The sequence below is a fragment of the Perissodus microlepis genome, chromosome 14 (assembly GCF_051167445.1).
Source record: "Perissodus microlepis isolate ML-2025 ecotype Zambia chromosome 14, ASM5116744v1, whole genome shotgun sequence".
Classification (NCBI taxonomy): domain Eukaryota; kingdom Metazoa; phylum Chordata; class Actinopteri; order Cichliformes; family Cichlidae; genus Perissodus; species Perissodus microlepis.
The window spans coordinates 24,529,593-24,541,997 of NC_140474.1; the positions used below are offsets into that span (position 1 = coordinate 24,529,593).

Here is a 12,405-nt window from a genome sequence, read left to right on the forward strand (position 1 = left end):
GAGGAGCAAGGCAGTATTGATCCAGAATGAGCTGCTTTTCAATAAAGTGGAAGATTGATCCTAAGCTCTGCATATCTTCTCAGTCACGGGAGAGATATGAGAGTGGTGAGATGATGAGAAGGTTTTTTTTTCTTGAGTTAGGAATCATAAATCCTGACATTTACAAAAAAAACCCCCATAATATTTTATATATATTTATATATATATATGTTATGTTTTCTGCATGTGTCATAGTCAGATATCATCATTAACCTCTGCCAAAAGGTGTTTCCCTGGTTTCCTTAAACCACTTTACCTCAAACGGCTGTATTTTAAGCCCTATTTAGACGGGTCTAGTTTATCAGGAAGAGTTGCAGTGATGTTGTTATATTTGTCTTGTGTATAGACTCCATAGATCCATTAGTTTTTGATTCTATGAGCTATTTTTCCTTTGGATGATACCTGTCAGAAATATGCTAAAAGATGTTGCTGATCACACTGCGACAGCAGCAGTAAGCATCAAATTGTGTGGAAGCTCTGAGTGCTTGGTTAAATATTTTGTCTGGACTAAAGCAGGTCTGTCTTGAAGTTGACCCAATGCAACCATCTAACCAGTAGTTAAAACACTTGGACTTTTCAACCGCATCTTTCTGCATGTGGATGGTTACTATACAATTTATGTGTGTTAAAATGCCCTTTTCATTTCAGAACTAACTCTTCGTTAGCTCTTGGAAACATTGTTCAGAGATTTTGGTGTGACATGATACCATCACACAGCTGCTGAAGATTTGTTTGGCTACACATGGATGATGTGAAACTCCTGATCCACCACATCCCAAAGGTGCTCTGTTGGCTGCTCTGGTGATTGTGAAGGCCATTGGAGTACAGTGAACCATAGCCTCAGTTTCCTTTCTTATCTGATAGGAGTGGCACCCGATGTGGTCCTGTAGCTCATCAGCTTCAAGGTTCAGCTTTTTGTACATTCATAGATGCTATCTGCAAACCTTGGATGCAACAGGTGGTTATTCGAGTTAGTGTTGCCTTCCTGTCAGCTTGAAGCAGCCTGCCAATTCTCCTCTGATCTCTGATATCAAGAAGGCATTTTCTCCCAGAGATCTGCTGCTCTCTGGATAGTTTCTCTTTTTCAGGCTATTATCTATAAACCCCATAAATGGTTATGTGAGAAAATCCCAGCAGTTCAGCAGTTTCTGAAGTACTCAGACCAACAGCTGTCCCACGTTCAAAGCCACTGAAATCACCTTTCTTCCTCATTCTGATGCTCAGTTTGAAATTCAGCAGCTCGTCTCGACCATGTTTCTGTGATTAAATGGATTGAGTTGCTGCCATTTGATTGGCTGATTAGATATTTGGGCTAACAACCAGTTGAATCTATTTAATGAAGTGGCCTGTGAGTGCTGTTGCTTCTAGAGATGACACGATACCACTTTTTTATGTCCGATACCGATACCAATATCATAAATTTGGATATCTGCCGATACCGATATGAATCCGATATAGTGTATTTTTTAATCAATAAAATGTTTTTTTAATATCTTGCTGCATTTTGTATAAGTTTATACTCAAGTTTAAATAAATAACAACACTAAAGCTATTCTGTTATACCTGTATGTAAAAAATACACTGCGCCCAAAATATTTCATAGTTCAGCAACACTGATCAATCTATTAAACTTAAACCTACTCCATCCTCCCTATTCTGGTATTTTAAAGAGTACTTAGTAGAAATATTAAGCAACCTAACTAATAGGGTTGCATGCTCCCAGCAAAAAAAAATAGGGAACCACCCCCCAGCCTCCACCTCATGATGCTTAATCGATGTAATCAAATTTAATTTGATGCAGGGGGAAAAATGCACAGAAATAAATTATTTTTCAAGAATAATTAAATAGATTCAACATCTTTCTTCAACAGAATTGCAGACTGCACAGATGGTACTTTCCCAAAGGAAAAAGTACTATAGCTTACTAGGGTATATTAGACTTAACAGTTACTATATACAGTAATGGACTACTATATATTTTACATCAGATTAAAACTTTGGGTGTAAGAGTCAGATAATCATTTATTAAAAGCTAGACATTTTAAATGAGAATAAGAAAGAAAAGTATGTCTGTGTGCCCCCTTTTCCCTGTTCATGCCCTATGGGCCCCCCTGACTAAACTTTGCTAGATCCGCCCCTGCACAGTTACCAGCCTTCAGCTACGTAGAAAAAGATCCTGGTGTAGAAAGTAATATTAAATAAATTCTAACAACAGCTTATCAAGCTTAAACGTGCTGCTGTTGTTCAACCGCTGGTTTCCTCTTTCTGGTGAGAAGTGGGCCAAAAACTAAGAAGAGAGACGGACTCGCGACAGAAAAGCCGATCAGCTGATCATTAAGCAGTTTCATGATTGAAGTAGCAGCAGGAGAGAGAGAGAGAGAGAGAGGGGGGCAGTCGCTCCATATATCGGTTGTTAAGCTTAACGTGGGAATGCTTTACAAACATTCAGAGATGAACTTACACACTTGCTTTACTTCTCTCTGGGAAAACTTCCTCGGAGATGAAATGCCGGATTGCTAGCAAGGCTACAAATACACACAGCCGCTCTATCACGTGATGCATACTGCTGCAACGTGCTACGGTTATGAGCCGAGTTATGCGGTGTAGAAAGTTTTGTGAGGTGCTTTTTTGATATTTAATGGATCGGATTACATTTTTTATTTCTCGCCGATATTCGATCCAGTAATTTGGGTCAGTATCGGACCGATACCGATACGTAATATCGGATCGGTCCATCTCTAGTTACTTCAGGAAGAAATATGAATAATTTGCTTGGACAAACAAACCAAATAAGCTAACAATGAATGAAAAACACTATTTATTTTTTGTTGATTATGTTAAGTTAGTGCAAACTTGCATAAATGCTGCAGTGCTGATATTTACCCTGCATGTATGTGAATATGACCACACATGCACCCATGCACACACACACACACACACACACACAAGACAGTCTGGAGCAAAATGCTCCATTTACCTCCGTTTGACACCCCTCATCGAATTACTGACAAGCACACAACAATAACGCCTTACAACACACACACACACACACACACACACATGCACATACACACACACACACACACACACACACACAGTCACACACACAATTGGATGTGCTGCGATCAAACACACAAAGATTTATAAATTCTGTCTCTTCTCAGCTTTGTTTAGCCTCAGCCTGCTCCTTTGTGGTCATTTTCTTTCTCCTGATTCCAGTTTCTCCACACCTCCCTCATTTCATTCATCCATCCTCTTCTCATTCTCTTTGATTTGTAGCTGCCTTTTCGGTTCGATGGATCATGTGCTAGGGGATTTTGGAAAACTGTTACTTTATGTCAGCAAATACTGTATGATCCTGACTTGCACATTTTTTATGTATGCTGCAACATCCATTTAATTTTCTAGTTACAAGCTTTATAAGCCAAAATTTCTCATTCATTCTGGTTTCAGGATGTGGCTTGTTGATAGGATATCTCACCCTTTTACCCAGTGTTGGGTACAACTAGTGCTAGTTGTACCCAACACTGAAAGCCTTTGAGACAAATAAGTCAGAAAAAAAGGATGTAGTAAAAGACAAAAAAGAGGGGAAAAGAAAAAAATGAAATGGCTCAGAGAGGATCGTGGCTAGAGTGTTAGAGAGGGGATAATAGCTTTGCTGTACTGACATTAAAGGTGCAGGAAGGAACCTTAGAAGTGTGTGATAGGTGAGCAGCAGTGAGAGAGGGTGAGTGAGACAGGTAGAGTGGGAGCCAGAGAGAGAGCGCAACCGAGAGCGAGTGGGAGTGAGTGAGAGAGAGAGGCTGTGTGCTGCACCACATCTCTTTCAGTTCCCCTGAAGGTGCGCTTTTGGTAAATGTGGCTTCCCTGCTGAGAAAAAACAAAAATAAAAAATAAAAATAAAGAGAAGCCGGAGGAGCTCAAAACGAGCAGAGCGTCCAAAAACTGAGAACAAACATCAGTTAACGAGGGAGTCGGAAGAGTGGGGGGAGAAAAGAGAGGGGGAAACTGGGGCACGGGCACATTAGTAACACGCATTAACAAAGGACCACCGAGGAGAAGAAGTGAGGAGACGCAGGGGGGTGGGGGGTGCTGATGGCAAAAAAGTGCGATGGGGCACAGTGACAGCACCTGAGAGTGACTCCTCTGCTTTGTTTTGTCTGTCCTTGCTGCCCTGTCTCCTTATCCCTTTCCTGACCCTGTCCCCTCCTCCTCATCCTCCTCCTCCTCCCTCGCGCTCTCTCGCTCATGCTATCACTCGCTCTCTCTTCCCACAGTCAGACCAGGGAGAGCGCAGCGCCTGGGTCGCATCTCCATCTCTCTTGTTTCTCTTTCGCTCCTCTGCCATCCTGCTGCACCCTCTCCACCTCCACTTATTGTCATTCTGCAGCTGAAACCCTGTTAGGAAAAACAAAAATCCCCCGGCTCTGCATCAGAGGCAAGACACAGGAGAAGGAAAAACCAGCGGGGGAAATAGATTGGGGATCCCTCACAGAACTGAGGAGTCTTTGTTCTTCTCTAGCTTTTGATGACTGACCTGTTCTGCTGACTCTCCTCTGAAAGGAAATACTTAAAATGGGACACTTGATTTGAGCACAGAAGGAAAAAAAAAAGAGGAAAAGCTTTTCTTTCTTTCTTTCTTTTTTCTTGCCGGTTTATCTTGCTTCACAGAGCAAAGTGGTGCACATGGAGAGGGAGCATTTGCGAGAGAGCGACTGAAGACTGAAGTCCATTTACGAGGAAAATAAAAGCGAGAGACGAGGAGAACCCGAACAGAGACTGAGCTGAAGAGTCAAACAGAGGCTCCTTTCCCCTCCTCACTCCTTGTCCCGTCTGTAGTTTTCCTCTTCGCTCCCCCGACTGAAGCCCAGCCATGCAGGTGTCCATCGCCTGTACGGACCACAACCTGAAGAGGGGCAATGGGGACCACAGCAAGCAGAGTGCCACCAGCCCCAATGTGGTCAACCAGGCCAGGGCCAAGTTCCGTACCGTGGCCATCATCGCGCGAAGCTTCGGCTCCTTCACGCCACGCCACATCTCACTCAAGGAGTCGACGGGAAAACACACTGGCATGAAGTACAGGTGTGTTAGAGTATGTGTGAATAATGTGCACTAAAGCGAGGGGCACCTTTAACAAAAAGAAGCAATAATTTGTTTTCTTGTGTGTCCATCTCATTTACTGTATCCCAGTATTTTTCTGTTATACTTACCTACAAAAATGCCCTCATATCAGTGGAGATGTGTCTATATTCTTTAATCAGTTTCAGTGTTGACGTGACATTTGATCACGTGTTTTTAGCAAATGTTTTTTTTCTCCAAAACAGGGACCCAAAGTTTTCAGATAAAGACTCTTTAGATGCATCAGCTCTTATTTAAAAAACAACAACAACAAAAATGATTGTTATCTATATCTGTAGTGACTTTCTCTGCCTTTAATCGGAAGCACCTTCTGCCAAACCTGTGTTATATTTGCTGTGAGCTTGCGCTACACTTTTAAAAATTGTGATCTGCAGACTCCAGACTGATCAGTAAGTCGTGCAGAAGCTGCTCAGCCTGAGTGGACTCGTAAATATAAACGCCGTCGTCTACGTGCCGGGAGATTACCGACAGCTCCCTCGGGTTCATTGCCGGTTCTGTCCGTCGCTCTGACTGCCTCGCTCCATACAGTTCATTTACACTTTCTTTATGTCTCACACATCGTCTCGCACACATCTTTAAACCTCTCCGTCTTCCTCTCAAATGCTGAAATTCTCATGTCTCAGAAAGCCATGAATGGAAGCAGAGTCTTCTTGCTCCTGCCTCTCTCCCACACACCTAAACACTTTTCTGTCTCCTCTTCTCTCGGCCTCTCTGTGGTGTGCAGAGACAGCTCTGCAGTGTGGGCAGAGCGTCTGAGTTGGATTTGACCTCAGCAGTATTGCCGCTCAGCTGACTTGTGTGTTTGACTCTCATCGCCCGGAGCTTCGAATCTTATGTAAAATATGGTGGCATCGCTTCATTTCCGAATCTCTGCGGATGACGGCGAAATCGAGCTGAAAAGCACGTGTCAGAGGGTCTGAAATGACTGCTGGTTTCTGTGCGCGTAGCGATGAGACAGTGATGCACTGCGTTCTATTAATTAAATTAAAAGTCAACACTGTGCCAAAGCAGAAACTCGATCTGGCAGCGATTTTGCTGCAGTTGGTAAGTGTGTGGCAGCTGAAGCCAAATCAAAAATCTGCAAATGTGGCTACTTTTCATGCTCTGATGGTGATGAAAATGGTAATTGATGGAGAAAAACATTTTTCTACTTCCAACTGTGAGCAAAAGTGCACGTTTTTTTTCTTCTTCTTTTATTTTTTTTCTTCATTTTTTTGGATGGAAAGTGTGAAGGTATTGAACCATTGTTAGTATGAGTGATTTTATTCAACTTCAGCAAACATCAGTTGACAGCTCAGAGTTACAGTTTACTGTGAGGGCGTCTGGATGCCTTGTTGATTAAATGTGACATGGGTGCGTTTGCTTTGCACATTAAAAGGTAACTGAAGTCTTCCTCACTCCTTTTTTATTGGCCAGAGCTGCAGAGAACACACAAACTGATTATCAACAAAACATAGTGGCTGTACTAAATATTCTCTAATGCTTAATGATGTTTGGAATAACGATGTGATGATTTATCCTCTAGTCTATTAATTATCATTCTTTATCCTGGATATGTTGGCTTGGAAAATTGTAACACTTTTCAGGCTAAGAGCTTCATTACATACTCACTGGAATATGAACTTGTCTAGACGCCGGGTTATGTAAGTGGGTCGTGATACTGCATGACCAGTAACTAGAGACAGGTGATACGTCACCCTGTGATGAACACCTGTGACGCACCTGAAGTCAAATTTGCAGAGCTACACTTGGCAAGGAAACTGTGTTATTAACATGAAGAGCCAAAGGAGTCTAAAAACATTATCCCACTTAAACTTCACAGTCATAAACCGCCACAGAGATCATGCCAGCGTTGTTTACCATAGTGCCGCGTCAGCGCTTTGATGATGTGAATTTAGACGCTTGCAGTAAGCTTTGGGAAGATCAGCGATTCACCTCACAGTGGGGGTCAAACAAGTATTGATTGAGCCGCCTTGAAAACAGACGTGGTTGGCAATAGCGCTGACATTACTGTGATGTCAGTAATTACAAGCACTGCAAATTAATTGCAGTCATTCCTTACTGATCATCAAATGAAGTAAACTAAAAAAGAAAATCCCAACATGTTGAGGTGATGTGGAGAGCTTACTGTTGTGGGTTTACTGTTAACGTTCTTCTGCTGCTGATGTGGGAAGAAAACAAGCAACAAGCAGACAGTCGGCTACAGTGATGCCATGAGAGTAGTGTTGTGTGTGTGCCAGGATTTTACAGCTTTAGTCGTGCTTATGTCAGCACAAATATGCCCACAGTTCAGGCAGAGTGTGTCTGTGTATATATAATATATATAACAGCTTAAGTTTTTCCAGTTCAACTTTAAATGGAGCTCTATACACATCTGCACACACTCCCTTAAACACGGCTCCCTGTACAGGAGAGTGAGCCACATGCCAGCACAGTCATCCTGTCAGTTTGTCTTCAAGCTTTCAGTTGACAGACTGTGGTGAAAACATGACTTGTGACAATAGACGAGGACAGGCTAGAGTTTCTTCTCACTGCTGCACAGAAACAATGAGCGGAAAGATGGAGAGAAAAGAGGAGAGAGATGGAAACGAAAAGAGACGGGGAGACGATACCGGCGCGAGTGCTAATCGTTCCACGCAGCATTGTCTTCTCCTGACAGTAATGCTGATGGACAGTATGGGAGGAGATAGTCCCACACTGTCCATCTCTACCACTCTTTCCCAGCACTCTCTCTGCTTCTTTTCGTTTCAGGAAGTGAACCCGGGGTTGTGCACACCATCTGCTCTGGCACTGCAGTGTAGGTGAAAGCATGACAACAGGAGAGGTGTTTCATTCTCTGTGTGCACCTGTGCGTGTGTGTATGTGCTCCTCACGGCACAATAATACACACACACTCTGCTGCCGCTGCAGGCCTTTAAGTGTTTATTCCCTTTAAATACAAAGTTATTTGTTTTGTGCCTCGAACCACAAAATAAATAATCATAAATGTCTTTGTGAATTGTGGTGAAAAAAAAAAAGTCAAAAACGATCAAACTAGCACAATGCGGCTTCTGTTTGTTTTGTACAGCGCACCCACTGGGCATGTCCGCCTTTGTAAAAGATTGACGTAACCACTGTGATGTCAACTGTTTTGAAGCCGCTGCCTTTTGTGCTTATTTTGAAACTAAATACGATGATATTTGGATGAGAGGCTCGAGCTCGGGAGTGATCAGCTGATGCTAAACCAAGATGTGATGGGAAGGTTGTAATTTACCGCAATTTACTGCAAAAAGCAAAACGTTTGACTTTTATTACAAGAACCAAGGGAATGAGGGAAGTACACCAATAAATATGTCATTACTAGTCATAGAGATCAAAACTTTTTTTTGCCCCTACAAGACTGTAAACAGAATTATTTCTATTCTGTTGGGATTTACTTGCTTTCATAGCTATCCTCAAGCTGGTATTTGGGGAACTTCAAGTTGAATCTTGGACAGGTGAAAATTTAGAGAGGATTTGTAGTGATAGCAGTAATTTAAGTGTTGTCATATTCAGTTAGGACTTGTACAGAAGTGCATCAATAGTTGCCTTATTAATTCATTAGCTGATGGAATATGTTGTCGTCGTGCCGTATGCAAGTCTGACTGAGTAGAAATCATTGGAATCATTTTTGAATAATTTCAGACACGGGAACATGACTGACTTTGGAGACAGAAAAGGAACACTAAACATGGAGACAAGAGATAAACATAAAGACAAGGCTGACTAAATGTGGGACACAGGCATGGAAACGGAAACCTAACGATTAGATGACAAAATGAAGACCAGAAAACACAATATTACACAAAGCAGAAACACAACTAAAAGAACCAGAACCAGGAATATAAAATAAATATAAAATAAATCAGAATCTAAAGAGTCTAAATACATAAACACAGAGTCACAGACCCAGGACCATGACATTCATAAAGTAAATATGAAAAAGTAGGAGAGATTTGTAACTTTTGATTTAAAAGAAATAAATGTGTATGTGGTTGTGAAAAGAAAGGTAGGGTTTTGTTTAAAACATATTGTGAAATGTCAGGTATAGCATTATGTCCACTGGCAGGTGAAGTGACTAACACTGGATATCTCTTCTTCATGGCACCTGTTAGTGGGTGGGTGCAGGTGAACATTTCATCCTCAAAGTTGATGTGTTAAAAGCAGTGAAAATGGGTGAGTGTGAGGATTTGATTGAGTTTGACAAGGACCAAATTATGATGGTTAGACTGGGTCAATCTGCAGTGGTCAGTATCAAAAGTGGTCCAAGGAAGAAACAGAGGTGAATTATCAACAGGGTAATAGGTAGCCAAGGTTCATCGATGCATGTGGTGAGCGAAGGCTGGCCCGTGTGCTCCGATCTAACAGACAAATTACTGTAGCTCGCATGGTTGATGCTGGTTCTCATTTAAAGTTGTCAGAGAGCAGATAAGGAGCTGCATAGCCTCAGACCTGTTGGGGTGCCCGTGCAGTCCAATGCAGAATTACCAACAATGGGCATGTGAGCTTCAGGACTGAGCCACAGAGCAATAGAAGGAGGTGGCTTGGTTTGATCCTGCTTTCTTTTACGTGGATAGCTGGGTGAATGTGCATCACCTACCTGGGGAACACCTGGTACCAGAATGCATAAAAATAGTTCAGGAATGGTTTAAGAGAACAGCAATGAGTTTGAGGCAATTTCCCAGATCTCAATCCAATCAGGCATCTGTGGGATGTGCTGACCAAACAAGTCTGATCCGTGGAGTCCCCACCTCACAACTTACAGGACTTAAAGGATCTGTAGCTAACATCTTGGTACCAGATCACAGCACACCTTCAGGAGTCTAGTGGAGTCCATGCCTTGATGGGTCAAAGTGTTATGCCTAATTAGTGTATGATAAGCAATCATATAAGATGAATTTGATATTAAAAAAAAATAGGCAGGTTGATTTGGCCCGGCACAGTGGCTAAAATTAATAATAATTAGCTGTGTATATACTTAAGTTTATTAGTACAGGAAATTCTGTATTACAAGCACAGATCCAGCTTCAGCATCAGTACTAACACAGACCCATTACAGCTTCAGCTCTAGCAGATTAACTTGTATTTGCCAATTGCCATGCAGCTCAGCCAAAGCTTTAATTTCCCATTACTGCATGCTAATGTTGATATTCAATCATCTTAGGATTCTAAATGTTTGTTTATATAAATCTCATTCTGTTTAGTATAGGTCGACTTTGTTCTACACCAACAGATGGAGAAAACTGTTTTAAAGGAGGGGGGTGGCGTTGTTGTGGGAACAGCAGGGGTGTCAGGTGTGACTGTGAGGTAATGGCAAATGGTTTACAAGACTCACGGGTCTAGTAGGAGGCTCCCTCAGCAGAATTTGGCTAAGGGCTCCAGGGAGATGAGGACCAGCTTTGAGTTTTACTTTTGTCACAGTGCATGGCATCTGTTGGGCACCATCCTATTTCTTTGTGCAGTCGTTTCAGAGACATATGTGACTTTTAGTTGTGAAGCTACCGTGGGGCTACGGATTGGCTCAGAGGAGCATAGAGAGGCAAAGTCAACACTATCTGACAAATAAGCCTCCACTGCAGAAGCTGCTATTAGAAACATTCATGACTTTAACACCCTAAGTTGAACGGTCACATCACGAGCATGGAACATCAGCACCTCTCCCGAAGAGAACTGATTTCGTGAAGTAATCTGCCTGTCTTTTGAAAAAGCTTCTGCACTGCTGAGTCTTCTCTGCCCTGCTGTTATTGCAGAAATGCGGAATCTAAACAAGCTACCGCCTTTTGCTCAGAGAAGCTCTTCTGACGAGCGGCAGCGCGGCGGGAGGACAGAGATACTGAACAAACAACAGTGTTAGATTGTTTTCTTTTGGAAATGCCACGCAGATCTAAATTTGTGACGTGATCAAAGCAACATGCTGTTGATAAAGGCTGAGTTCCAAGGTTTTCCTCCTTCTGACAGAGAGCCTGGAAGTTTTGGATTCACTTTGAATCTCTATGACTTATCTGTCCTTAGGCCTCACTTTTTGAAGAGTATTCTGTATTCTCCTAAAAGAACACGTGTAACAGAGGTGGGATCATGAAAAGCGAGGTAGTATTTACCTGAAGTGACTCTAGCTCTATGTGGTCTTTCAACAGCAGCTGTCCCTGCGTTCTCAGGTCACTGAGTACACACAGGGAACAGGATGCCACTTTATACTGTGTTTTACCAAGCGTGCTACCACCTCAATGCACCAATCGCTCTCAGGATGTCGAAGGAGTTGCCCAGGCTTCATGTTAACACTGTGTCTCACCTCGTGCTGAACCAATGTCCACCCTGTGCTTTGACAGATGTATTTGAGGACACACACACACACACACACACACACACACACACACATACAGTCATGTGAAAAAGAGTTATCTCAGGACTCTTTGCAGTCCTGTGAAAACTGAGTACATCTTTACAACCTCCACAGCAACTGCTAATGTTTTATTAGCAGTGCTAATAAAATGCACTTGATTAACTGATCATCATCAAGTGTGAGCACCTCTATAAAAGCAGAAGTTATGGCAGTTTGCTGGTCTAGAGCATTTAGGTGTGTGTTAACAGAGCTACGATCTTCCCAGGAGTGGACGGCCCAGCAAATTCACTCCAAGGTCAGAGGAACTACAAATACTCTGTACACTGAAAAATCTACTTCCCTCTAAAATCGAATAGGGTTGCACCACTTCTAGAACGAAGTCCTTTGGACGGATGAGACCAGACTGAAGATCTTTAGCAGTAATGCACAGCACATGTTTGAGGATTGTTTTGCAACTACTACTGTATACAAATGTATTCTAGAGTCAAATGTGAGTGAGGCCCAGAATGCTTCATGCAACAAGCACAGCAGCAAATCTAAAACAGGAAAACTAATCGCAGCATTGCAATGGCCTAAAGTTCAAAGTTCAGACCTCAGCCTGACTGAAATGCTGTGCATACATGAATATCTCAGTCAACCTCAACTCTGTAAAGAAGAGTGGGACAAAATCCCTCCATAACAATGCGAGTATGATTAAGTCATACAGAAAACAATTACTTCACCTTATTACTGTTTATATTTGGTTCTTAGAGTGACTGAATCATGAGGTGTGCTTAATTTTTCACATGACTGTATGACAGTCACAATACCAAATTTTCCTAGCTCACTGTTCATTGTATTTTTTATTTTGCCATGAATGTGTGAGTTTG

General features: G+C 42.2%; 1 protein-coding gene across 2 annotated transcripts in view; it reads left to right on the forward strand.

Moving 5' to 3' along the window:
* Positions 1–12,405, forward strand: part of kcnab1a (potassium voltage-gated channel subfamily A regulatory beta subunit 1a) — a 110,810-nt gene that overhangs the window by 29,682 nt on the left and 68,723 nt on the right. The window contains exon 1 of one of the 2 annotated variants that reach the window (XM_084951965.1): positions 4,152–5,121. The exons of the other annotated variant lie outside the window; for it this stretch is intronic. Within the exon in view, the coding sequence (XP_084808091.1) occupies positions 4,913–5,121 (209 nt within the window). The 5' untranslated portion in view covers positions 4,152–4,912. Of the gene's footprint in view, positions 1–4,151; positions 5,122–12,405 lie in introns of those variants that run through there. 2 annotated transcript variants of the gene reach the window in all.